At 39.7% G+C, this 27,638-nt stretch overlaps 1 protein-coding gene across 2 annotated transcripts in view; it reads right to left on the reverse strand.

Moving 5' to 3' along the window:
- gpc6a (glypican 6a) overlaps positions 1-27,638 on the reverse strand; it is a 142,109-nt gene that overhangs the window by 94,103 nt on the left and 20,368 nt on the right. For both annotated transcript variants that reach the window (XM_061036039.1, XM_061036030.1), the window contains exon 2: positions 16,846-17,004. In XM_061036039.1, coding sequence (XP_060892022.1) covers positions 16,846-17,004 — 159 coding nt within the window. The remainder of the gene's footprint in view (positions 1-16,845; positions 17,005-27,638) is intronic.

Raw genomic sequence — 27,638 nt, forward strand, 5'->3', positions numbered from 1 at the left:
ACATAGGAGTAAACATGACCCCAGTAACCTTTCACAGCACTCTGCTTCCTCCAGACCATTATACAACCCTTCACTCCAGTCTTTCTGCTTTCCCTCTCAGTCACTTTGACGGATTGTGTCTCCGTTGGAAACAAGTCTCTCTGAAGTGCCTCTGTCCTCCTGACCTCCACACTCTCCCCCCCCCCCCCCCCCCCCCCCCCCGCCACAAACAGGGCTCATGTCCAGACACTGCTTGCTGCTTCATATATTTCTTGGTTGATATGGTACTTTGAAGCTTCCATTGTGCACTGATTATTAAAAAGAAGAGAAAACTGGCTTTGGAAATAAAGGAGCCAAGATACTAAGAGGCGCGAATACAGGATTGAGAGCAGGTTTGTTAAAGCACACAACAGAGCTGTATGTGTGTGTCTGTGTTTCTGGAAGCCCAGCAAGAGGCCTGCGCTTGGACGGAAACCAAAAGATAAATGTTCTGAGGTTGACTGACTGACACCACAGCCATGTTGTAGGTTCATGATCTTACTTTGTTTCTCCGCCAACTACTTAGCTAAATCTTTGTGCAGGGTGACATCCCAGAGCTGCGAACAAGCTGCCAGCACCAAGAGATAACATTAAACCGGTTGTTAATTTGCTTCAAGGCGACCAGAGCCCAATTAAAGTTTCTCAAAGTAATACACACATAGAGTGCTCACAAGTCAGCAGCTGTAATAACTTGGATGAATGTGTTCATTTAAAACGATCCATACTAAGAATCACAGCACATTCAAACGTTGAATCATATTTTTAGGCTTTTTATTTGCCATTGTTTCCATTGTAATGTTACCACTTCAAGGTTTAGAGGCATGGAAATGTTGGCCCTCAAAAATCTAACAAAGGGAACTCCCAGAAGACTCCCTGAAATACTGAGGGTGTAACAAAACCGCAGTAACACAGAGCATGAAATATTAAGGCAATAAAGCTCTGCCCGTGTCCTCCACCCAGCAGTGACTATGTTTAAGGGGTATTATGGGCTTTTTAGGCCTGAAAATGTGTTGGCATTACAAGCAGTTTTCTAACTGCACAACGACTGTTTTACAAACCTATTACAATGATGACTATGCAAATTGAACTCATGTTAATTGTATTATACAGTAAGGCAAATATTGTCAGGTTTTTTTGCATTACTTGTTCGTAGAGCTCAGAAGATGATATTGGCAGATGTTAGAATATCAGTATCAGTATCAGCTAATTTTATCTCTGATATGTTCCAATATAATTAAGTTTATTCAATTTAAGTTTACTTTTTATTTGTATTAAGTTTTTTTTTACAGTATAATTTTTTATTTCTAAGAACAAATTTGTGTTTCAGTGCACCGTTGTTATTCTGTCCAATAAAGGCTTTGGTTCAACTGTCAAAAAAAAAAAAAAAATCTTGTCTTATTATATTAGCGTATTATTTTATATCTTTTTCACAAGTGTTGGATAAAAGCATTTGAGGGATCAACACAATAAATGTGTATATAGGTATATATATATCTACCTCTAAAGATTGAAGATAGATGTAAGAAAGATATCAACCGATATATCCGTATCTTCACTTTTTCCTCTTCCTACAAATCCAATATTGGTCGGGCCCTACTTGTTAGTAAGCCTATAGTCAGTTAAATTATTAGTCATCAGATGGTCGAACATATTCAATTTTTATTTTCTGTGTTGAATCAAAATAGTTTTGTAGTTTAGTCAGACATGCTAGTGCCATAAAGATCCACAGACCAATTATTGAATATAAACTTTAAGCCTGTATAAGTTGAGTTAACTTGTTGCCTTAAAGGGTAGGTATTTGAGTTATGTTAACTTGTTACCTTTCATTTTAATTTAATGGACTAAATGTAAGGTTAATAAGATTTAAAATCCTCAGTAATATCTATAGTGCTGTCCAACCATTGTCTCTTTTTCAGCTCTTTTCTACTTCTCCAGCGTAAACCTTATTGTTATGACTAAAACGTATTAATTCTAGGCCATTAAACTAAAAATGACTCGCAAATTAAAATATGTCTACAAATGAGTATAGATACCAACGATTTGTATGTAATGATACCAAAGTGAAACACTTAATCTCATTGTGATTAATGTGATAAGATGTTGGTTTACAACAGATCAAGACACTACATTTAAATATTTCCAAATGTGTTGCTTTCATCTTCCTAAAACTTGTGGAACCTCTTTTATTCCCAGGTGGAAATACTCTTGATTGCTTTTGGAAACAAACTTACAAACTTCAAGTAGTACCCAACGAGACAAATGTCTTTGTACTTGATTCAATTTAAGTTCTGCATCTTTGATGGCACTACAAGAGGAACTAAAAGAAAGTGTGTGTGAAACATTGAAGTATTTTAGCCATCCAGTCTGTAACCACTGCCGCCTTTCAAGCATCCTGCTGCCTTAAGATTCGGGACATAAAAGATGAACTCACCATGTAATTGTTGCTCTATGATTACATTTCTTAGTTCTCCCAGTTCGAATAGAACCTTTGAAAAGGAAATACATTACTGTAAAGAGGTGCCTATAACACAAAGCCCAGGATACAATATTATATACTCATAATTCATTTCTCATGACTCACCTAAATGCTGTCTTTGATGGCCTCACTCAAATGACATACAGAGCATATTAATGTTTAATACTCTCTGTAATCTCTTCATTCAAAGATCTAAATGAAGAGTTTATGCTTATGCTTATTTCACTGCTTGTAATAAGCTGCATCAGCATGAGGATGTACATTTCTTCAGGAGCAGTTTTTTTATCATCAAAGACATCAGTATGTTCAGAAAGATGAATGCTTATTTAATAACCCTGTTAATGAAAGAAAAAGACATCATTTATCGTTCTCCCCTGGAAATAAGAGAGAGATGACAGTTATCAATAAAGCTGCTGAGTCAGACTGATTCCGATACTTGCCTCCAATTATGCCTATATAATGTAATATACAAAACTATACAACAATCTTGCCATTCAGTCAAAGCATGGCTTTTGCTAAATGGTGAAACACCAGTGCTTGTTTTCCCTAATAATGGAACATTTTCATACATCCTAATCTGTTCACTGGTACAACTCCAGAAGTGAAAAGTTGTATAAAACCTTTAGTGGCTCCAGATGGAACTGAATCTGCTAAATTAACTCAAGTGATGTCACCTAAGTCAGCATCATGTGGACCTGATAACCACAAATGAAAAAAGAGGAGAGTTTAGCAGACTTCTGTGGCCTGCTCCTTGTCACTGCTCGACCTTTAGACTACAGTAGTTGCTATTTGCATAACTCACCCACATTTCACATTTAACTGTTGCAGTCTGGTTGCATCATTAGAAAATGTTGCAAGAAGTAATTTGGGTATTTGAACAATTCTTTCCTTTCATTAAATATGGGGGTATTTCTTCCCTGATGAAGAAAAGCTTAACAATAACCACAAAACAAGATAAAGGGACAGCAGCACATTTCTTCATCAGCAGAAGTGCCAATGGGAAAATGTAGTGTAACTGCAATCTAATGTAATCTAGTGTAACAACATACTAACTAACTTAACCATTTCCTGTCTAGGCTCTTTAGATTATATCTAGGTTATACAGTAACTACAGGTCCTCTTGTCTGTTCAGTTAATTATATTGACAAAAGAAACCTTTGCTGAGGGCATCTCGGTGTCTTCCAACATCTGACACAGAGTTCAATGTTGAGAGGCACTGGAGAAGACAATTAGCACGGCTCAGAAAATGAAAGTGCTTTCCTCCCGTGGATGATATTCACGCCCGGTGAATAGTGAGGAGCAAATTGGCAGCACACACTATTACATTACTGTGACCCCCTGGATAAGCAGCTTTGTCTCAACCTGGCTGTTGGAGTGCCTCTCCCCATGAAAGCTTTCATGCAGAGCTTCCTCAGACTTATCCATCCTGCAGAGCGTTTCCTGCGCCTGGCTGAGGACACAGACGTTCTCAGAAGAAGAAAAAAACACAGCCAGTGTATTGTTCCTTTCTGTCCTTCTGCCTGTTGTCATCGCTAAATGAAGGTTAGCTTTTGTCTAAGAAAGAGCAGGACTGCAGCCACGGCCGGAGAATACACAGCCGTGCCTCATTCCCTTCACTCAGGGATGTGAGCTGGACGTTGAATGAGATACTACGGCTTCAGCAGCCCACAGGCTGCATTACATAACCCTGTTTCAAATGTATTCATTCTGAAAAAAAAAAAAAAAAGTTTAGATTGATATGATCCCAATTCTTTCAAAGCCCTTCAGAAGAAAATGTCTACGTGTGAGTTATGGTAGAGATCTTTCAGAGGGGGCAGGCAAACAACACCAAATGCACAGCTGGGGTTCATGTTCTGGTTATTAATCTTTTTTCTGCACACTATGCTGCAGTGTTGATGGCCTCATAGATAGAGGCTGAATACTTACTTAAAAATACACATTCAATGATACTGATAAATCTGAACTACATTTCTAAAACACGTAATAGTTGCAATACTTTTGAATAAAGACATTTTGTGCTCATCATGATGTACAAACAATTACTGAAATTGCTGTACACTCCTGTAAAATGACTCACCTATAACTACATGATCTCCTATCAGGATGAATACTTTCCTTAACAATAACCATGTGATTGTATGTACTAAGATGTACCAAAGCACAAAATAGCTAATTTATTCCGATGGTTTCTTATAACATATATTTTGATTTATGTATGCAATCTTTTCCTCATGATGTGAGCCAGAAACACGAGATGTTAGTAATCTGTCCAACAATGTCCACAATTCAATTGTAAATTGTTCCCCCCTCGAGTAGAAACATTGAGGACAACGCGACCACAATGTGCTGTTATCACACAACTTAAATGCAGCCATTCTGTGGCGGTTAATTATACCCCACACTGGCACAAACATGATGACATAACTTTTTAATTTCTCATAAAATGACTGAAAACATGCTTCTTTATAAATATGAAACTATACATATCAAATCTGTTCTTCTCTGTGTATCTCATGATCTGGTTTCACATACTCAACACAAGGAATCGCCGTAGACGAAAAATGATGTCGATCCTCTCGGTCAGTGGATTTTAAATGAGACGAAATCAAAAGAAGAGCAGTGAGTGTGTAGGAGGAGAAACACATCATCACCTTTAGAGAAGGTGGAGAAACATTTTTCATCTGTCTCAATAGATGGAAGGATCTCAGCTGTAGCCTGAGCAAACTCAATATCCCGCGGATGGGATTTCTTCTAAGTGAGTTTTCACAGTGTATATCTTTCAGTATCTGACAAACCAAAAATTTAATTTAATAAATATATTGAAAAGAAGAATGACATCGCACCAGGACTGTGGATTTCATTCTCATTCTTTCAACCTTTTGTGGAAAGGTTTGCCTCTTTTAGCCTCTCCTTGAATCTCACCAGTGGGACAGAGTTAACGGCGTCCGCGCCGCACAGAGCCATCCATCCTGAAGTACAAAAGTGACACCGGGCGGCAGTCGATGCCAGATGATGGAGGCTGCCACCAACTCTCAGTTAAAGCACCGCTGGACGGACCCCATTCCCTCCATCCTCAGAGAATTACAGTCTTCCTGACATTCACTTAGGATAACTCAGGGACATCAGACAGAGGTTATTTATTTATGAACACTTCCAGGAACTGCGTGTCCACACGGTTTTAGATTTCATTAGAAATGGACGTGCGACTGTCACAGCGGTCTCAGCTTCATGACTGAACTGTAGGGGTTAAATCAATGCATGCCCCGTCCTTACCGCTGTCCTACCCTGTGTGTATTTTCCTGTCATCTCCTGTGTAATGAGAGGGGCTGCAGCATCAGATTCTTACCCAGTCCTGTGCTGTCCTCGATGTCCCGTAAATTTGTTCTATGTCCTGTGTCCTACATGTGGTTCAGTGTCATGGTGTCAGTGTCATGGTTGCTTCCATTTTTCCCCCAAAATTGTTTTTCCTGTTTTTCTGTGAGGGGAACTTTTTCCTCACCCGAATGAAAGGCATTTGAAGGAAAGAGGGAGTTCAGGGAGGGTTGTTAAATGCACATCACATTATGGCTGGGAATCTTTGGGTGTCTCCCAATTCAATTGGATTGGATTTCGATTCTTGGGGGTCACGATTCGATTCAGAATCTATTTACGATTCAAAATGATTCTGGATTCATGGATCCAAGAATCAATATCTTTTTTTGAATTAGTACATACTTCAGGATATACACCAGTCATCTGTGAGACCGGCTGAATTTCTTGCTGCTCCATTTGGTATTCTATTGAGTTAAAGAGCTAGCTTTAGCACTGGGAGTGACTTACCAACCTCCACCTCAGCAGCAAGGAAGTGTGGACAACAGGAACACGTGGAATACAAAGCAGAAATTCTTTCCTGCATATTATCCCATATTGCTCTTTTGTAAAGCCTCTCAGATAACACTCGTTATGAATTGGCGCTATACAAATAATGATTGATTGATTGATTATGTCAAAGAAAACACAAAAAGAACATGTGCAGGTATTTTCCATGCTGCAGCTTTACAGTAAACTGGATGAACTGTAAAGCACCAGGCTCTGCAGAATTGTGCTAACAAGGGCAGAGAATAAGTAGGCGTTGGAGGTAAATTTGCATTTCTGAACCGTCAATTTTTCAACAGATATTGCAACAATGAAGACAAGCAGCCTCATACTTGTATTGGCTCTATTCTAAATCAATTAGATATTACATAACAAGAGACTCTCCACATATTTGGCTAATTAGCGCCTGACCTCCCACTGAAGCCAATGTATTCAGCGAGTTTACCTCTGCCAAATGAATGTCCATCTGACCACAGCAGACAATCTGCCACATGGAGTGTAACGTCTACATTTCTAAATCTCATCAGAATCTTTCAGTGTCTATCAGGTGTCACCTCTTTAATCGATTTATTCATGGTGTAAATGAATAATGTTGGCTATTATAATATGCACAAAGGATAATGGGAATTACAAATGAGTCCACGTTTTCACATGCTCACTTTGCAACAGTGGAGCGTGTGCACAGAGTTACATAACGTGTTTGAGTTATCAATCAAGTCTGCTGTAGTCAAACACACATCTCGTGTTACATTGAGGATATTAAGGTTAAACTATGAGAATAATAAGTGAGCTAATTGTTTACTTTTTGAAAGATTATACTTGCAATGACAAAATATGTAATTATAATTCTAGTTCATTAATCTGGGGCTGAACCGGAGTGAGTTTCATATAATGAGGACCTCTGAGACCCTGTTTTGATGCAAGCACTCAATGTCAGCTATGAATTGTGGGCATTTTAAAACTTGTACTTGGTAAGTACTTCAATGAATGTCAGACATGAATAATAAATGTAAAGAGTTGTGACGCCTTAGGAAGTTAGTAGATCACAGAAGCTTTCTAATACGCATAATGAACTGGCTTTCAATGCACTCAGTCAATATTTCTTAACTAAAAAAAAACATGATATTGTGTTTGATCACTTTCTTCCAGAGGAAACTAAAGAAAAATGTGATGCAGTTAATCAACAAATGCATCTTTAATCTTTAAAAGGGGCTATATGTAACTTTCCAAAATACTGCGCTTGTAGCGACACCGCATGGCCGTTAGGCTGAACTGCACCAGTAACCTGTTGCTCGCTATCCCTCGCGTGCTCGTCATACGTGCTCGTACGTACACAAACGAGCATCATCATCGGCCGTAAAACACTGGATATTTACCGGCATGATGTTTACAGAGGAGGTAAGTGGTCATACACATGTGAAAGTCCGTGAAGGAGTCTGTGTGTCTGTATTCAGTCTCGGCAGGCACTGGCTGAGAGCAGGAGTGTGTGATAAGTTTGTACTGTTGATCTCTGTAAGCGGAGTGACACTGAACTTCCACCAGATAGAGAGATTGCTTGTCGCTCCGGTCCGTTTCAGCTGCGTGCACCCTCGTCCGTCAACACCCACCGGCTGCGTTCTCCGTCCGCAGCACGGAGAGCACGGCCGTCAGCTGGAGTGCAAAGGAATTCCCGCGGTAATTAAACGAACTAACTGGCGACAGTGCGAGATAATACGATGTATGTGGTATAAAACGCTATATAAACCTTATAAACACATAAACAAACACACAAACAGTCGTTTTTCTGAACCGTTAAAACGGAGTGTTTTATTTTGAACCGGATGTTTTAATGTTGTATCGGTGTCTGACTTCCTGTCCCGCTTTTTCTTTTCTGTGCTAAATTGATGCGACGGGCTCCGTCATCCGGCAAAAATAGAAAAGTACGTATCTGCTGCGGAGGGCACCGGACTGCCGGAGCTCAGACGCAGCGGAGCCAGTGGAAGCACATACATTGAATAAAATGAAAACCTATCACCTCCGCTGCCGGACCGGAGACGGACCAGACACGCATCTGGTGGAAGTTGGCCGTGAGGAGGACGTTGAGAACGCGCATAAAATGTCACTTCCTGGAGCTTTCGCGGAAAATACAACCCGGGGAAACATTTTATACAGGCAACACAGATAGACAATGAACATCTACTTTTTCACATCAGTTAACCGTTCGCTTATTAATGGGCGATAAAAAAAAAGAGTTATACATGTAAAAAGTTACATATAGAACCTTTAAGTTACATTCCTATAAGAAAAACCTGCAGCTCTGTTTATATCCACATAGTCCGTACGCACTGCGTTTAGTCAGTGGCACATTTTTGCTCTATCCAATGCGCACTAGATCACAAGAGAGCTACAAGATCACACTAGAATAAAGAGAATGACGGGCAAAGAACATGTTGCTTTGTCTGTCTGTGGTCGATTTGTTATTCGTCTGGTGCCTGTTTTGACGTAATGTTGATAAAGTGATGAAATGATCATGAGTCAGTAGACTGTGTTTTATTTTGAAATTGAACGGGTGCTCTGTGTTATTCCTGTCTGGAATGATCTGCTCTGCTAAGCTTGACGCGTGATTGCAGCGGGCGCCGTGGAAAATAAACTTAGTGCGTATTTGAAACCGGAGCAGAGGGGCGATGTTTTAACGCTCAGGAAATGGACCGCCGTAGTGCACAGTGCTGATAAAACGTGGCGTGCACTGAGTATTTGGAAACACCGAAGTTTCTTTGTCCTCTGAAGCATAGACAAAGTTCTTTATTAGGGGCACACGGAGATTCTTTAAAGAACGGACAATGTGTATGAGTCAAACTTGGTAAAATGTTTGCTTGAAGGCCATTAGAGCTGTTTTATTATTTTGGAAGAAGCTTTCTTCCATACTTGCCCATACAACATAATATGACCTCAGTATCTGCTGCACAGTCTACAGTTAATCTATAGATCTAAAGAATGATGAATATAATTGAGACATCTATATGAATGCATCTTTCAATGCGTCTTTTCTTGTCCTACAGCTACCCAACGTTTAGTTGTAAAACTTGAATTTTTGAGCTCTAATTTATTTCTTTAATATTTATTTCTTGATGTTAATGTTTCAAACACTCATTTAGACATGCCATTGTTGCCTCCCCATGAGCATTAATCAGCATTGAATAGCTGAAAATGAAAATTACAAACAAAATCACAGAAACAACAACATTGACCCAGGTATGCTACTTTCTTCTAGCTTTTGATTTATGAGATGAATGTTTGCTTAAATGGTTATCAATGCCTATTAGTTTATCATTATTGTTAGGGGTAGTACATAACAACATGTTGTTTCCTATCCTCAGTTGACTCTTTGTGCAATGTTGATGGTGACTCATAGCGCTCTTTTTCCATTTGGTTCAAAAGGACACATCCTAATGAGTAGAAGGAAGGGTACAATACTTAAGGTCTCTTCTAATGCTCTTACAGTATGTGCATAAATATATGTTTTGTATTGTAGTAAAAAACATTCATCTAGATATATTTCAAATCAAAACGTCTCATTTCAAGATACTTCACCTTGCCATAGAAATGTTTCTGACAAAGAATGAGTGTGTCAAAAGCAGTAAATGGAGTCGTGTTTTTACCCTTTGTGTGTTTGCTGGCTCACACGGGCTACTACACTGTAGGAGCTTGTGAATTTGCAGAGAGTGCAGATTAGAGAGAACAGGGTGTTGTGTTGGAGTCAGTCTTGGTTTAAGTCGGTGAATGAGGGATCGCTGAAGTGAATGAGAGGCACTGCAGCTCTCAACGTTGAGCAGAGAAGCTCTACTGGGGCAGGATCAAAGAACTCAGTCAACCAAGGCTGCTGCTCATCCCAGACTTCAGTCAGCCAACCAAACACGCTAATCTGTGGTCGAGGTCTCGGCTGAAGAGCATCGACAAAAGTGAACCTAATGAGCATTACACACAAGAAAAACAAGTGAAAAATAGAACTGGTTATGCTGGAGATACAAATAAGCCAAAATCCTCTCCATCCCCGTCTATAAACCTCAAAACCTCCCAAAGGATCATACTGTGCTTCTCGAAGGCACGACATATTGTTTGACTGCTGAAGAGCTTCCTTAACACATACTCCTGCAGGTCATCTGGGTAAATGAAGCATGGCAAAAGTATATTGTGAAACCTATTTTAGCAACTTAAACGTACAATATGTAGAATTTTATGACAATGTTTACATGAAAATATCTAAATTAATTAAAAATTTACTAAACCCGTGTTGTATTTTTTCATTGAGTACTTACATTAAAGACATGGAATCATGTAGCTTAAAAAAATGTAAAGCCATTCATACCATTGTTTTTGTAGTGTTTAATTGAATAAATACCGATATAGCGTGTCTATAACTGCGATGTGGTGTTGAGTAGGGAAATTATACAAATGTTCCCTACAGTACAAGACCACAAATCAAAGAGATATAAAAAATGAAATAGAACTGACAGCTCCTGTGGCCACAAACCACTCTGAACAGTGGTTTCGATCTCAGATCACTTGACTGAGCATCACCTTTTATCATGGTTCATCCACCGCAATTAATCCTTCACAGATGTGATGCAATTCTCTTCCCCCGCTCTGCCACTTTCACAAACCCCGTGTCACTCTGCCCCTCTCTCTGTCTCTCAGCTTCCTCTCTCACGATTAATAAAACAAACCTGTTGGGAGTGAAACCCAACTCAGCCAAAAAAATAAAAAAAAATAATGCAGAGTTGCAGTACTGCAAAGTTGGTTGTGAGTTTCCTACTCCATACAGTGCATCAATAGGACTGGAAAATGCCCGGACTTTGAGTCTCTCTGGGAGAATATAAGGCTTTCTGAGAGATTTAGGTGGGGTGGGGGTGGGGGGGGGGATTCAATTCTGGTGTGCAACAGTCATTTATGGCTTCAGGATTGCTCAATAATGCATCAGAACCCACAGGCCTCCAGGGAAAGTAGTCAGTAATCAAAAAGTAAGTTAAGGTTTTCATAATAGGCCCTATAAATAACCAGGGACAGAAATGAGGACATGTAAAATTGATGAGGGATGAATCAAACCCCACAAGGTGGAGGGAGCCTAACACAAAGAAAAGGAATGTGATGTTGAGTGGACTGGCGATACGGCCATGCGCAGAGGAATGAATTGCATAAGTGATTTGTGTCACCAGTGGTGCTGTAAAACTGTACAGATATATGGGCAGTGTTCTACAGCGACAGCTTTAAAATGGGGATATTAATGCAGTAATGCACTCAAGATTTGCAAGTCTTTTACTGCACAGTTCAAACAATCTGCCAATGATTGCATAACCTGTGGCTACCAATTAAAAAGTTTTATACAGCTGGCCCTTTTTTAACGCTGGAAGTACTGTATTGGTGCTTTCTTCTACTCTTGTAAAGTTCATCTCTCAGAACTGTAGCTGTGTCATTTGTGGATTTTAATGAGTATTTTAATGTTGTGTTTTTAATATAAAATCATGAATTCCACACATTTTTAAAAGAGTAACACTTTATAATGATTGATGTTGTCACTTATTGGGAGCAAAGATGTGATAGAGCTGGGCCCTAATCTAACTCTTAGTGTAGCATCCATCGATGAGTTGGAACAGTTAACATTTACATTAAAGCTGCAACTCCTAATTATTACATGATCATTCAATATAAAGAGCAAGAAAGGGTTAAACAAACACAAGGCTGTCTTTAGAGGACCTGAACATGTGTCAGGTGTGAAACCAAAATTAAAAAATTGAGATATTTTAAAAAAGGAAGTCATGTCTAGGGCTGGAAATATTTGGGTGTCTCACATTTCGATTGGATTGGATTTTGATTCTTGGGGTCACGATTCGATTCAGAATCGATTTTCTATTCAAAAAGATTCTGGATTCATTGATCCATGGATTCAAAGTCTATTTTTAAATAAGTACACTGCAGGATATACTCCAGTCATCTGTGAGACTGGCTGAATTTCTTGTTGCTCTATTTGGCATTCTGCTTAGTTAAAGAGCTAGCCTAAGCATTTAGCAGGTAGTGACTGATTAGCCCAAAAACAAACAAAAACGATTTTTGGAAATTATGTATTGATTTAAAATCATACATTTTTTTGTTTACATAAATCGATTTTTCCCCCCATCTCTAGTCATGTCAGATACCTTAGATCAATTCAGTTCTCTTGAATATTTCCAGCTTCCAATCAAAACCTTAATCTTTTTCTCCAAAACCAATGATTGGATATGGTGTATTGATCAAACAGTTTCATTTACCACATATGAATTATTGCCACCATGACTCCATCCTTTAAATTGATTAAGAACTTTCTGTCCTGTGAGGAAAGTTGTTCCCTTCTGAAACCTCCTAACTGTAGTGAGTGATATCCCCTCAAATCCAGATATTTAATCGTCACAGAAAGCTACTTACTATGCTCCACTTTTTTCAGATCAATGCATCTCTCCATATGATCATATTTGTGTTTTGCTGCAAACTGTTTCCTTGTGCATGATGCAAATGAAACTTTTTTTTTTCTTTCTCAGTGATCACTCCTGCTGAGTTCAAGTGAGAGAGAAAATATACCCAAAGATGATTTTTAAAACTTGAGGATTATCTGTTGGAACAAGCACTCAAAAACAAAACTCCCACACATTCTTTCAGAATTTCAAAAGATAGTATGCTTGGGCTTCTTTGCTTTTTTTTTTTTTTATAAAGAAGTATCTCAAGTTCTCAAGAGCACGTATCATTAATGACACTCTTCTGTGAAAAAGTATTTTGAAGAGAAGTTTTCAAAGTGAGAGGAAAAAGAGGATAAGTTTAAAACGCACTTATTTTGACGACAGAAAAGACTACAGTCTTTTCATCATCTATTGAGTGGCAGAAATGAGGACAGCATTGGGTAAGCTAAGGAAATAGAAAAGTAATAAGAAGACAGACTGTATGAAACAATCACAAGTGAAAGGTCAAACAAAGGTAAATCATCTCCAATAATTCAAAGAGATACTCATGACACTAACTTTAAAGGGATGTCTAGATGAGGTTTCTTGGCCATAGTCTTTTAATACTAATAATACAAGACATGGTCCAGGAGGCAGACACCGTCTTGACTTAAAGGAGGAGACTTAAAACGTTCCTTTTTGGCAAAGCTTATTGTTCAGGCTGGCTCAGGCTTGGACCAGCCAATTTCCACATACTCTGTGTACGTTGCACACTACAAAACCGTTCTCTGCCACTCCAGTCAATGCTCCTGTTTCCACAGCCAATGTTGCGGTAAGTCTCCATCGCGTGCCAGCAGCGCTACTACGCTCTGCTCCGTTTCAAATACACTGCAAGTCTATTTTCAACAGCGCTCGCTGCAACTGCAAGCATGTTTCAAGCTCGACAGAACAGATCACGGCAGACAGGAAGCCAGACAAGGAAAAGCACAGAGCATCTGGTAGATTTCAAAATAAAAGTCATTATAAGGACTCACGGGCGTACATTCCATCACTATCAATATTACATCAAAATTGGCACCAAACGATCTAATTCCTGCATGATCAATAAGTTCTACTGTGATGTGTGTACAGCAGCTCATGGCTGTACTCACATTCCAGAAACGAACTCAGTTGGGCAGGGCACGCAGAGTCAGAAGGAGCAAAACCATAGCGCTAATGGAACGCAGAGCGCACAGACTATATATGGAAATTAGCAGTGAGACTGTCAGGGTACCTGGCACACTGAGCTCATGTCGGTCCCTCTCTATATATCTGTTTGAACACCTAGAATATTATTGCATTCTTGTTCATAACATGAGTCTGGTTCAGTTTGAGTTTTCTACCTCTTAAAGGTAGTTTTTCCTTGCTACTGTTACTTTCATAAACATTGCTAAGTGCTGTGCTCATGTTGGATTAATGCTATGAATTGGAGCTTTACAAGTAAATGTTGAGAATGATATTATTAGAATGATATTCAAAGTGTAACATATGGATGGTTTAAAAGAGAAATAAAATGCTGTGTGATTTTGTTCATTTGCACATTCAAGTACATGCAGATGTTATGCTGGGTTAGTGCTGCCTTTTAAATGATCTGTTTTTAAGCGAGCGTTTAAAATTATTCTGAGAACTAATTGTGCCTGTTAAAATAATAAAATTAGAATATTCCTTATCAAATGTAGTTCAAGGAACATGCAGGTAAAGTCCTCCGTTGACTGCCAACCTCACAGATGGATCAGTCAACACTCAGCAGTGACACATAAAAAAGAAAAATATCTATTCTTGATGGTTTTGGCCATTAAAAACGTCCATCTCTCTTATCTGAGGTCTTTCTTTTTCTGCTGCCGACGCAGTGTTTTCAGTTTGTATCATGCTTTGGTCCACATAAAGAGGAAAAAGATTTTAGGACAGCTTTGGTTTGCCAAGGACCACAAAAAAAATGTCCTCATTAAACACGAGTGCCTTTTTCTCATATTGAATACATACGTCTGAAAGGAAAGACTCATAGATTTTTCAGTTGCGTGGGGTCAATGCTGCTTTTCAATGATCTTTTTCTAGAAAAGCAACTGTGACAAATCTTGAGTTTTTCTGTCAAGGGGAACATTTTTTTTTGATCAAAAGCAGACATCTTGATGCTTTTCACTGAAGATGATTGCACTTGACAGCATTTGCTTCAGATAAAAAGGAATGTTGAATCAGAGAACATGTTTTAGAAGGAAAGAAACCAAAAGACTCTGATATTCACTGACTGATAGAACAAGCACCGTTAGCTTATACTGCGCACTATGTGGAGGCCTTCAAGTGTTGCAGTGCACTGACTTCACAGACATGAACGCATTCAATACTTTCAAACATTTTTCACTACAAAGCAGAAATAGTGCTGTTTTGTTTCTTCTGTATGTTAGTACATACAGAAGGCTCTGTCAGTCAATCAAGCACATGTTTGTGAGCATGAAGAAATGATAGCTAGTTAGAAAAACATGTGTCTGGGTCTTGTATGGTAGCTTGTAAGTAGGCAAAATGAATGTAAAGTAACCTAAAACAATTGATTTTGGTCAAATTATATCTTCAAAAAGAATATGTCCCCCTTATCTGCAAGTCTGAGCAAATTGTCCACAAATTAGAAGGATGTATGTAGTGATCCCTGGCTCACCCAGTCTGTATATCAAGGTCTCAATTAACGTATACAGGAAATAACATTTTGATTTCCCCCACACAGCGGGGGGTGTCTGTATCTGATGTGCTGCTTCATCTTTGAATAGTGTATTTGGTTAAGGTAGAGATGGGGCGCGTGGGTAGAGAGTGTGCAGGAGAAGGAGGAAGTATCTTCCGTAATGCTGTCTGCTTCTGGTTCAACAGTACAACAACACGTATGAGGACTTACAAACAATAAAAACGCAGTAGTATCAAACATTATAAGAGAAACTGAGCTGAGCAGTAAATAATTAGTCTTGAATGGTCCGGACAGACCTGCTGTGTTCACACCTTAGCTCACTCGGACATCACTGGAGCTGTTTTCACATACAGTATGCACTCCTGTAAATCTCTAGATAATTTCAGGAGGACTGTTCCAGAGTTTCTCCTGATCTGGTTGTTAACATATTCACCTCACAGCGGGAGAATATCCCTGTCAGACAGGAGGGGGGTCTCCTGAGGTGAGATGTGACGTTAAAAAAAATAAAAGATGCGGCTGCAGCGGACGAAGCAACAGCGTCCGCTATGTGACGCTATAACTGGAACATTTGCCTTTATATCAATGCTACTTGTAGTTTAACTGAATCACACTATCAACAAAAGAGCGGTGAACAACATACTGGAGAACAGAAAACATAATGCAGCCGTTTAATTACGTGCACAGGGATTGTAGTGGTCGAGTGCATACACTCTATGCACCATGCAGCAGTCTCAGTATAGAAACGTCACTCCCCCCTTCTCATTGGCTTGAGGTGAATTCTCCGGAGAATATCCTGCTGCAGTCTCACATCAGCTCACTCAGATATGCTGCGGAGAAAATGCTAGGGGTCTGGCAGGAGAAACTCGGAATGAAATCCGAACACAAAATTTGACTGTTTTGCGTTCACACATACAATATCCTGAGTTTTCTGCAAGGGTGAAAGCTCTATTGGACTTTGTTCTCGTTTTCAAGTCAAGATCAATGGATTTGGAGATTTGTATTCTTATAAGCAGCCCCCCTGGGTTACGTACAAACCTTTTTTAGGAGTGCAATGAATGTGTAAAAGGGGCTTGATTGTTTGTCTTTGATCAGAACCTTATAAGTCTCCAACATCAGTGTATAAATGTACGTGTGGATAGGTTGAATGGCAGGTTGTGTAAAGAGCCTTAAGTGGTTTGAAAACTAGATAAGCTCTATTTAAGTCAATTTGTTTAAAACATAGTTATCAGAAGTCTGATCTTACGAGTAGGCTCTGTTTGAAGAAGTAGGAACTGTGGGATGAAAGTATATGTAACTCTTTTTCTGCACAAAACCTCGATATAAAACAAACCGATGTGGCTTACCGTCAAACTTTTTATGCCTGGAGACAAACGTTGTCCTCATATTCCTGCTGCTCTCCTCCACCAAGATCTCAAACTCCTGTTTGCTCTGCTGGTGGAGATTGTCCTCCATCTCAGATGTGCAGCAGGTGTATCCCTGAGGACAGACACGCAGGTGCTCACCTGAGGGAGACAGAGACAGAGAGAGCCGTTTTTACACACATCACTGCCACAGGAATTCGTTTTTTTTCAAAAGGCAAGAGCTGAGTCTTTGATCAAAACTCTCCTGTGATTTTGGAACTCTCATCACTGAGGCTATCAAAGAGGAACAGAGCGTAACAAATGGGGAAGGATAATATTTGTCGTAACCTGCTATCCTGTGAAACAGAGAGTAACTTTGATAAGGCAGTGCATACAGCTCATAGAGAATTTTTCTGTATGTCACAGTCCAGAGCACTGCAATAACAGCAACTGAGCTCATGTACATCAGTGATACACACATCAACTAGAAGCAGCGCGTGTAGAAACAGAGAGTCAGTGTGTAAAGACCGAACCAAAGCATAGACATCTGCCACGGGTAAATGGACATTATGAGTTATTGGACTGCAAATCATTCAACAAATCATTTATATATCATCAATTCATTAGCAGAAATATTTCTAAAAAACAGCTTATTCACGCAGCAATTATCGTCCATGTGGAGTTTTAGTTTGACCATTTCATGAACTAAATTACAATTTCCACTCTCCCTTTGGTCTATACAAACTTCTGATAGTGATATGTGGCTCTATTTTCACCAGCTGCTCCCTGACGGTGTCCTTTTAATGTTTGATACTTTGCAGGGAGAGCACAGAGGTCTTTATGAGGGCTGGAGAATAATACATTTATAAACTGCTTACTGTGGATCAGATCAAAACAGATCAAACTAAATTAACAATAAAAAAATAAAAATATAAAATTTAACTTTCATTTGAGACATAAAAACATTGATTGCTATAACTTCATGCAGAAGCATTTACAATTCCCACATTTGAACTGATGTACTCCAGAGCATCCCTTACTCATAAGGCAGCTGTGGCTCAGTTGGTAAAGTCGGTCGTCTCTCTTTCCGGAAGATCAGGGGTTCGATCCCTAGCTCCTGATGCAACATGCACTATGTGTACTTGGGGAAGAGACTTAACCCCAAGTTTCTCCTGCTGCTTCGTCGGCAGAGTGTGAATGTGTATGAATGGGATTAGTTACTTCTGATAGTCACTTTACAAAGCAACCTCTGCTTTCAGTGTGTGAATGGGTAGGTGTGACCTGCAGTGTAAAAGAGCTTTGAGTAGACAGAAGACTAGAAAAGTGCTAAACAGGCTCAAGATCATTTAACATTTACCATTACTTGACCCCAAGTTAAGGAGTTAATTCAGTTTGAGTTTTTTTTTATATTGTATGAATAATGATATATTATTTAGTTTGAGACTTCAGCTGTGACACAATGATAAAATAAAATCAACAGAAACAACATATTTTTAGAATGACTAGCCAAGTGGGTCCAGTCTTAATCAAACAGGTCCTGTTTTTATTCCCTCACAAGGAAAGAAGTTCACATTTTATGGCTCTCATTGCGATGGAATATCCCCCTTCCAGAACTGGACGTTACTTTTTTCAATGCTTTGTGAACAGCAAACACGTGTCCACTGTACAGTGGAAGTGGCAGAAAGGTTGGTGGTAGAGATGTGGATCCTCGGTAAATAAAACCAACAGGAAGGACAAGGGCATGAGTTGTGAAGTACTAGTTAATAAGATGAATTCTCTCCTTGAGAAACTAAGAAACAGGAATGTGTTTCATGGATAATGTGATGATCCAGAGCCTTGGACTCTGGAGTTTTTGTACATGATATGATGTGTAAGTATAATATTCAATTAAAAAAAGGAAAATACAAATGTTTCTGTAGATGAGTCTTTGCTTGTTCAGAGTTGCGATTCATCCAGGGTCAGTTACGTGTTTCTTTAAAAAAAAAAGCCTTTGAGAAGTCTCTCCAAGCTGACTGCCTGCACAAGAGCTGATTTAAATCAATTCACAGCCTGGCAGAATTATTACACATCCGTTCGTTCATGGACACAGTGTGCATATCAGAGTTTAAAGATGAGCAAAGAAGTCTCTGCACGATTCACAAACAGAAGTTTTGGATCTCAGGGAGAGTGTTAAATAATTTGTTAAATTTGGAGAGTTCACCAAAGTACAGTAGTCATTATTTATCAAGTGGAGAAAAAGTAGAATTATACTTCTATGGCTACAATCCCTTTGGAAAGACAACAATCAGTGAATTACCTCACACATCCCCAAAAACCTTCTCATTAAAAAAGATGGGGAAACATCTGTGGATTATTCCCTGAGTGGGGAGGAGTGTAAAAGTACATGAACCACATAAAGGAACGAGGAAAAACTCTTGTGAATTCTGATGAGATGAAAAAAAACTCAGCTAAACAGTTTTAACTATCTGACTGAAAGCAGGCTGGACCCATCGTGCATTTAACACAATCTCTGAAGCCAGCGTCACCGGTGGGCTTTTTTTCTATCAGGGACTTTGAGGCATGTGAGATTGGAGAGAGATACCAGTCAGGGACACACACAGACACACACACACACACACACACACACACACACACACACACACACACACACACACACACACACACACACACACACACACACACTCCTGAAGCAAACACACACACACTCCTGAAGCAAGCACAATTACAGAGCTGAAGACCTTCAGTCGAGACATCCCCAAGAAGGAATTTTGAACAAGAGGAATAAGTTCATGAGTAACTCATCTTAAAGATTTGAATTAAACAGGTCATCTGATTTGCAGCTGAGCAACCTCAGAAACAATATACTGTAGGTATCTCCAAAACCACACCAAGCTTCACTGAATCTGGAAAGAAGACTGTGATAAAGAACCTCAACTGAGACAGACCAGTATGCTTATAATAAAAACATTCCCCAGTGAGCAAAAAGTTGCTTCTACTAAGAACTACATCAAATATATATATTTTTTTTTTTCAAAATTTATGTATTTTTTTTAGAATCTTCTGCAGATCATGTTGTAAAACACGTTGTTAGGGGCGGCTGTTGCTCAGTTGGTAGAGTCGTCGTCTCTCAACGAAAAAGTCGGGGGTTCGATCCCCAGCTCCTGCATTGACATGTTCAATGTGTCCTTGGGCAAGACACTGAACCTCAAGTTTCTCCCGCTGCTTCATCTGCAGTGTATGAATGTGTATGAATAGGATTAATTACTTCTGATGGTCACTTTACATACCATCAGTGTGTGAATGGGTAGTGTGACGTGCAGTGTAAAAGCACTTTGAGTAGACAGAAGACTAGAAAAGCGATATACAAGCTCAAGTCCAGTTACCATTTAAATGGTATATAGAAATCCCAATAAATAGGGCTAATTTAAATGTTAAACTGCTCCCAAATGAAGAAAGATGTACACACCACTAACACGTTATCTCCTACTAAATCTAGCATGAACAGCTCCTGGTGCTGATTATGATACACTGGACTTAATGGGTACAAGACACAATCCATAGGAGGCAAGAATTATTGGTAATATCATACATTAGGAACGTCAACAGCGCCTTTATGAAAGGTTGAAAGATTTTCAACTTGAGAGCTCAGAGCGGCAGCACAAAATTGGCAGATTTCAGATTTAATGATTGGAAAGTAAACTAGTGCATAACTAAATGAAACAAAAACTGAAACACAAACTGAATCTTAACCACTGCCTGACAGATAGAAAATGAAAACGGTCTATCTCCCATCAAAGAGAACTCTAACGCTCCAATGTTCTACATGTACAAACCAACATAAAAATGTTTTACTTTTACCAAGATGATAAAAACCCTTTAATCAGTGTCTCACTTGTTTTCCATTCCTTTGCACATTGGTGTGAAGTTTTACTTGTGAGCACAAAAGTCAGATACAGGAGCTTGAGAGAAGACCTTTTGGGCATCATGAAAATGGAAAAAGAAGAGATCAATGAACAAACTAAAGATTGAGGCTGTGGTTTTTGTGAAAGCATTTAAGGAACACTGGCCATTATGTGTTCTTTCAACTGTTTTGTCGTCTTGGGCAGCAACTGGAAGAAAACAAGCGAAAAAATAAATAAAGTATTGTGTAACTTCTTTGTAAAATTGTTACACGTCTTCACCTCCTTACCGATACAGAAATATAACAAGTTATCATATTTTCATGCAAACTTTCTTTATCAGTTCTCCCTCCTGCTGTTAGTCTGGCACAATCAGACATCATTATCCTAGGCTTTAAAAAAAATAACCTCTGTCCAGCAGTCACATAAAAGGTAGGGGGTGTGCGTCTCTTTCTCCCAGTCCTACCAGTTAACTTTAAAGAGAGAGAGAGAGATGAAATGCCTGCCGCTGCACCGGTGGTGGATTTATGCAGAATAGACTCAGACTGTGGGACTTTTTTTAAAGGATCATACTTTGCAGAGCGTATACACAGGCAGGCACACTGGTGTTCAGTATGCATATACAGTAACTTAAAGAGGGGCCTTGCACGGATAATGAAACGAGGATGCAGTATGTATACGTGCTGGCACTCTCAAATGTGCTTAATCCTTAATCAGTCCTTAGAGAGGCACCCAGCTACAGTAATGAGGTGCACCATCAACAGTTCAACACAAACCCCATTGTCTCCAGAGAAATGCTGCAGGCCTCCTGGACACAGAGACCAAACTCTGTGAGAAAAAAAAAAAAAACCAAGATGATTCTATCACATTCTCTTGTTTCTCTGATAAATGACAGTGCTGTAATCTGTTAGCAATGCAACATCATTCCTCAGCTGTCACACTTTATTTATACTGTGAGGAGATGCAAAGCTGTGTGATAATCCTCATGCCAAGATGCGTTTAATGTAGCACATCATGCCCGCAGAGAAAACAATATCGTGCATTGTATGGCGCAGTATAGTGGTTATATTTTATTAACTTCATGTCACTTTGTGTTGTGTCAGCTCTGCTGTCATTGAGCTCTTGAAACAAGGTATTATTGAGTTGTCAGTGTAGTGAAACATGGTATATTACTTTTGGAGGATGTTAAGGCCAACTAGATCTGGCATGCATCAGCTAGTTTGCAAATGTCAAAGAAAACATCTATTTAGATCCATTTTTTTCTGACAATGAAAAAACAAGCTTGAAGATGATGCACATGGACAACAGAGTTTTTTTTTGTGAATCAAATCAGTAAAAATAAAACTTTTTCTCCCAGAAGGCCTGCATCTCTGAAGGAAGTCCATTCCAGTACGAAGACTCAGCTGATGCAGTAAATTGAGTTAAATTTTCAAAGTAGTCAGATTGCCGCTGTGGAAAACTGGGGGGAAAAATCAATAAAAAAGCAGAACTTTACTTAAGTGCAAATGACAGCTGAAAGGAAACCCTGGTGCTTTAAGCTTTCACAGGTTGTGCACCACTCTTTTCATCTCTCAGACTTGTTTTTGTATAAACACATTATTTGACACATCCTGCTACTTTCTCCACTTTGAAAACGGTGATGCTGCGGTTACATAAAACCAACAGGAAAAAAAAAAGAAGGACTTTGAGAGTGCCAGGCAGGAGTGTGCGCTGCATGTTTATGATGTTGTGACGGCTGTTTGTGTCTCATGTTATTCTTTCTCCGTCTGTCTTCTTCTCTGGCTGCTTTCCATAAGAAAGACACCAGTAGAGCAGCAGAACATAGAAATAGAAAATAAGTCAGAGTAATACAGAACAAAACTATTTAAAACATATTTTGCGCATAAAACTTTTCTGCTCATTGTTCTGCTGGCTTCATACATCCTGAATTCTTTCCCGCCCCCCTCTATAAAAACAAGACAAACTCAAACATCTATCTTAGTGAACTTAGAAAATAATCGCTCCTAAATCTAGATGGGATTTTGGCTTACCAGACCATATCTGTCCTGTTCTAGATGGTTGCTTTGCACCCAAGATGGAATTCGAAACCAAGCTGTCAATATGCTGCACGCTTTCAGGATCACAGTTGAGCACAGTCTCCGTCAGGCTGAGTTAGACTTGGTAGACTCAACACCAACAGTGCCAATAAAGAATTGAAACATCGAACGCTAGGCATGTGTGTATGGGTGAAAGCCTAATGTTACAGCTTTTTTTAAGGAGAATCCAACAAATAAGTTCAATGATGATTAAAATGAATCAAGATCTTTTAAACAAGAAAGCAGTGTACATTCAATATGAAATAAAGGAATCAGTCGCCCTTTTTACATTAGACTATTCAACACGCCCAAATTGGTACCAACCTTTATACAAAGACTTTATATTTTAAAGCTTTATACAGTATACAGTGGATGGGCTCATTGTGGGGGAATGCTGTTTCCATTCCACAACTATGACATAAGAAACATTTCCTGTACTCGCTGCACTTTCATTTGCTGTAAAGATAGGTCGATCTACGTCCTGATTCAACCGGGACCGTCGCGTATTCAAGCTCCGTGTCCCAAGTCCCCACAAATATCTATAGAACACTAATATGTCCTGGTTGTGAACAGTCCCCGTCTTGTTTCCAACCAAAACAATCCAACACGCTTGCAACACAGATGTGTCTCTATTATGTCAATCAATGTTGTTGCTAAGCTGTTGCTGTTTCAACCAATCGAAAAACATCACTACTGCACGAGTCAAAGTTTAATACTGATTTGTCTGTATATGTGTCAAGAAGTCAGCGTTTCCCAAAGAGCTCCAGGTGACTTTTACAGCTTCCTTCTAAAAGTACCAGGCAGTGAATATGCTGCATTTTGTACACTCTGCAAGTGTCCGCCCACGGTGGAAACACCCACAAACAAAGCCATGTTTGTGAGCAAACTCAAACAGAGGGTACAGGCTGGAAGTAGCGCTGTTGTGATCTACTTCAGTGAGGGCAAACACCAATCATAACCAGCTAAAACAAGCTGCTCAGGAGGGGCACCTTTCCCTTCTAGCTTATGTGATCATAGCAGGTCACTGTGGATCGGTTCATGTGGGTTTGCTGTAAAATTGAGTGTCCTGGTCTGGAAGTCTGAAAATACTATAACCTTACATGAAGGCAAAAACCCTACACTCTGTTTATATGTGCTTTTATGAACTGATAAAGCATCTCTGTTATTGTATTCTGTGATAAACATAAGCCTCAGTAATGGCCTCATTGTGTTTGTTGCTAAACCGATGGCTGCAGGTAAAGAGGGCCAATCAGGAAGTTGGGAACAATCCCAGACCATGTCCATAGCATCTGTTAAAATGTTGTGCCAAAATCAGAGCTGCAACCAAACTGTGTGCTGCTTCTGAGACTTTTGCACCTCTTTTTAACGTGCCTAGTTAATGGTGGGCTGTCTACACGCGTATATATATTTTTTGACACAACAGCAGACAAAGTGATGACAGGACGAGCGTGAGTTTGTTTTACTGCCCGTGCAGCAGAGAGGCACGAACCATATGTAAGCCTGCGGTGACAACAGTGACAGCGGCGCTAATATACTAAAGACGCTACACGGTGTCACGTCGGGATCTTATGTGCGGAGAAGCCTGCACTCATTTAGCTGTAAAACAACACGACTGTATCTTAAGCATTAAGAGTCTGACACATCCACCCACATTCATGATTCATTATGCTGCGAACCTGCTCACAAATTCATGAATCAGCACACACCAAGAAGACAGGCCAGCGAACGCACATACATAATAGATTATTTACTCACAGCTTTATCTATGACTTACGAGCGAATAAAGATGCGATCACTATAAAAGCAGTGTGGACAAAGGCCCTCACTCTCCTGTTTAACCCGGTCCAGATTGCTAAAGCAGCACTCTCGTCCTTGCAGCTGCCTCGGGCGCAGATGTCAGAAGGCGCTGCTGCAGATTCTTTTCAGAGGAGCTGATCAGAGATTTAAATGTATGTAATTACACAAGGCAAGATAATTAAGGACAAATGCTAATCTTCTGTGGGGATTTTACAGTGAAACACTCTGGCATTAGCTCAAATGTTTCCTAATCAAAAGGGAACCGAGGCATAAGAAATATTGTTCCCCGTACATATGTAATCACACATTGGTTGTTTTGTGCTGCGTCTTTTATGCGCAGATGTGTTGGGGGCTACTTTGGATCACTATCTTCGTGATTGAAGTGTAGCGTTGTAATTAGAGGGAAATTGCTTACTACGGTTTCAGAGAATGCTCAGTGCTCGCTCGCCTCTGAGCCAGGGAACGGCTGGAGGAAAGATGGGGGACAGACGACGCCTGTTTGACACTCAGCGTTCTCAGGATCATTAAAAATGTAACTTTTCACATTATTATGTGTGACACGTGTGTTTAACCAAGCAGACGCTCTGATCTGCTAAATAACAAAGTCAGCAGTATGTAGGTCATAAGGAAGAAGTGGATGGACCTGGAGGTGTGATCACGCAGAGATTAAAGAAGAACTAACATCATGTACTTTATTCCGCGCCTGCCTTGTATTTGGCCTCAGTTCCCTTTGGCTTCATATCTCCCTTGATATTAAAGAAGCATGTACTCCACTTGTTTGAGGTTTCATATGCAAGCAGGCGTTGCAATCATGTCTAACGGGTAGGCACATTTCTTATCCTTCCTTTCTAAAAACAGTTCATTAAAATTGGCAGCAGAGCCCACAGTTTGCTATGCAGCCAGCCCTGTGATGTTAAAGCTCAACTTTTGAAGTGATGCCCCGGTGACTTTCAACAGAGAAGATTTTAGAAGTCCCTCACACTGGACCCTCACTTATCAAACGTACATACGGCAGAAAAATGGATGTACGGTCATTTCCACGCGAAGTTCGGCACTTATCAATTTGGAGGTGAGCGGAGGGTACGCTCAAATCCCACGCCAGGTCTCAGTTCGTGTACGCACGTTTTCAACTCAGTGTGGACTTGGAGTGCAGCGAATCTGTCTGTGTCACTCATGTCATATATCGTTTATCTTCCTTGCCGTATTATGTATCTCCATGCCGTAAACTCTGGGGGCGAGGACAGCTGAGCCGTGAATATATAGGGGCGTGGTATTTAAATGACGATCGTTTCCAGCCACCACACTTATCAACACCCGGTCATGCGTACGCTGTGATCAGCCAGATACGCACGTTTCATAGGTCCCACGTGGACCCTGTCATACGATGATTTCTACACCCAAATCTGCGCTGGTTTCTACACCAGATTGATAAGTGAGGGCCACTGCACCAAAAGGACATTCTGATGCTGAGGTTTTCTTCTTGCTGTTGTACTGCTTGTGTAATCAGCTGGTGTCTGGACTTGAAATTAACAGGACAATGGGAACATTTACCACAACAAAATCACAATACAACAAATCAGAGAGAAAAACTACACAGCCACTTAAGTAGCCACCTCAATAAGGCTGATGTTAAGGATTTTGACATCTATATTCCAAAGTCTCTGATCAAGGAGCTATATATCTCTCCAGTTAAAAAAAAACACATTTTAAATTGGAGCCATTTATTTGATACTGTTGGTAAGAAAAGATGCAAAGTGGACACATAATCTCAATAAATCATGAGTTTAACAGTTTGCAACTGTTGCCTTGCAATCGCAACAAAACCTTCGACCCACTGCTTTCACCTTTGCTAGGATTTTATATTCCAAGCTACTACAACCGCTCCCTCAAACCTTAACCGGTCATAACCTTAACAGAAACACTGCATTGGTAAAGCCTTAGGCTTCGTGCACCATGGCTGAAATCTGTAACAATGAGGGACCTGAAAGGTTAAGAATGGCCTTCTCACCTCAGGCACTGCATGTTTTCACACATGGATGTATTTAAAAGAAACCTCAAATAATAAATTCCTATACTTCATGCCTGTGTGTTATCACGTTATACTCCTGTATGGAAAGTAAAGGTCAGTTTAGATCTATGAACAAATAGTGAGTGAAATTCTAAATTCAATGTTTAAAGTCGAAGTTGAAGTTTTTGAAATCTTTACAAAAACTTTTTGTAGAACATTAAAACTGTTTGGGTAAGCTCACAAGTAAAATAAATCTTCTAAGAGTTCGTGATTCTTATTCCAGCTTAATACTAACAGAGAGACTATGAGAAAGAGCTTCATACAATAATACGAAGAGAAAGTTTTAGAAAGAGTTTGTCTGGTAAGGTGAAGGAGAATCAAGAGTTCAGAAAAGTGCTGAAAGCAAACTTCTTGAAACTGTTTGCCAAAGAAGAAATGCAGAACTAAGTTTTGAAAGGAGCAGGGGTTAGAAGGACTGAATGGCATGCTGGCTTGTTCACCAGACTTTCAGATAATGCTTCGATGGTTTCCTACTTCTATCATAGAAAGACAGAGAGCAAGCGAGGAAGCAATTAAAAGAGAATGCACATATAATTCTTGTAGTTAAATGGATATTAGACAGCTGGGCACATCAACATACAACCCCTTACATTTGTTTGGTCAATAATCGTTGTGCCTGGTCATCTGCTAACAGCTGCAGCAGGCTCTGTATATTGTGTTGATGTGCTATAAGGTGCGAGACCTCAATAGTCACAGAGCGCCGAGCTGAACTGTGATTAGTCCCGGTCACTTTGCCAACTCATGATAAGGCTTCAAAGGAGAAGATGGGGATAATAACTCAAAGCTGGAGTTAAACATGTCCTGAGGCTCCGTCTTCAACACGGCAGATCAAATAATCTAAACAAAACACAAAGGGGGCAAAAAAACATGAATGTATATCTCTCGTCACACTGCTGCAGTATTTCACAGTGTTAAACCTCAGCTCAATTTATTTTTCTTAAAGTCGAGAAACATCCT

This window comes from Labrus mixtus, chromosome 1 (assembly GCF_963584025.1).
Source record: "Labrus mixtus chromosome 1, fLabMix1.1, whole genome shotgun sequence".
Lineage (NCBI taxonomy): Eukaryota > Metazoa > Chordata > Actinopteri > Labriformes > Labridae > Labrus > Labrus mixtus.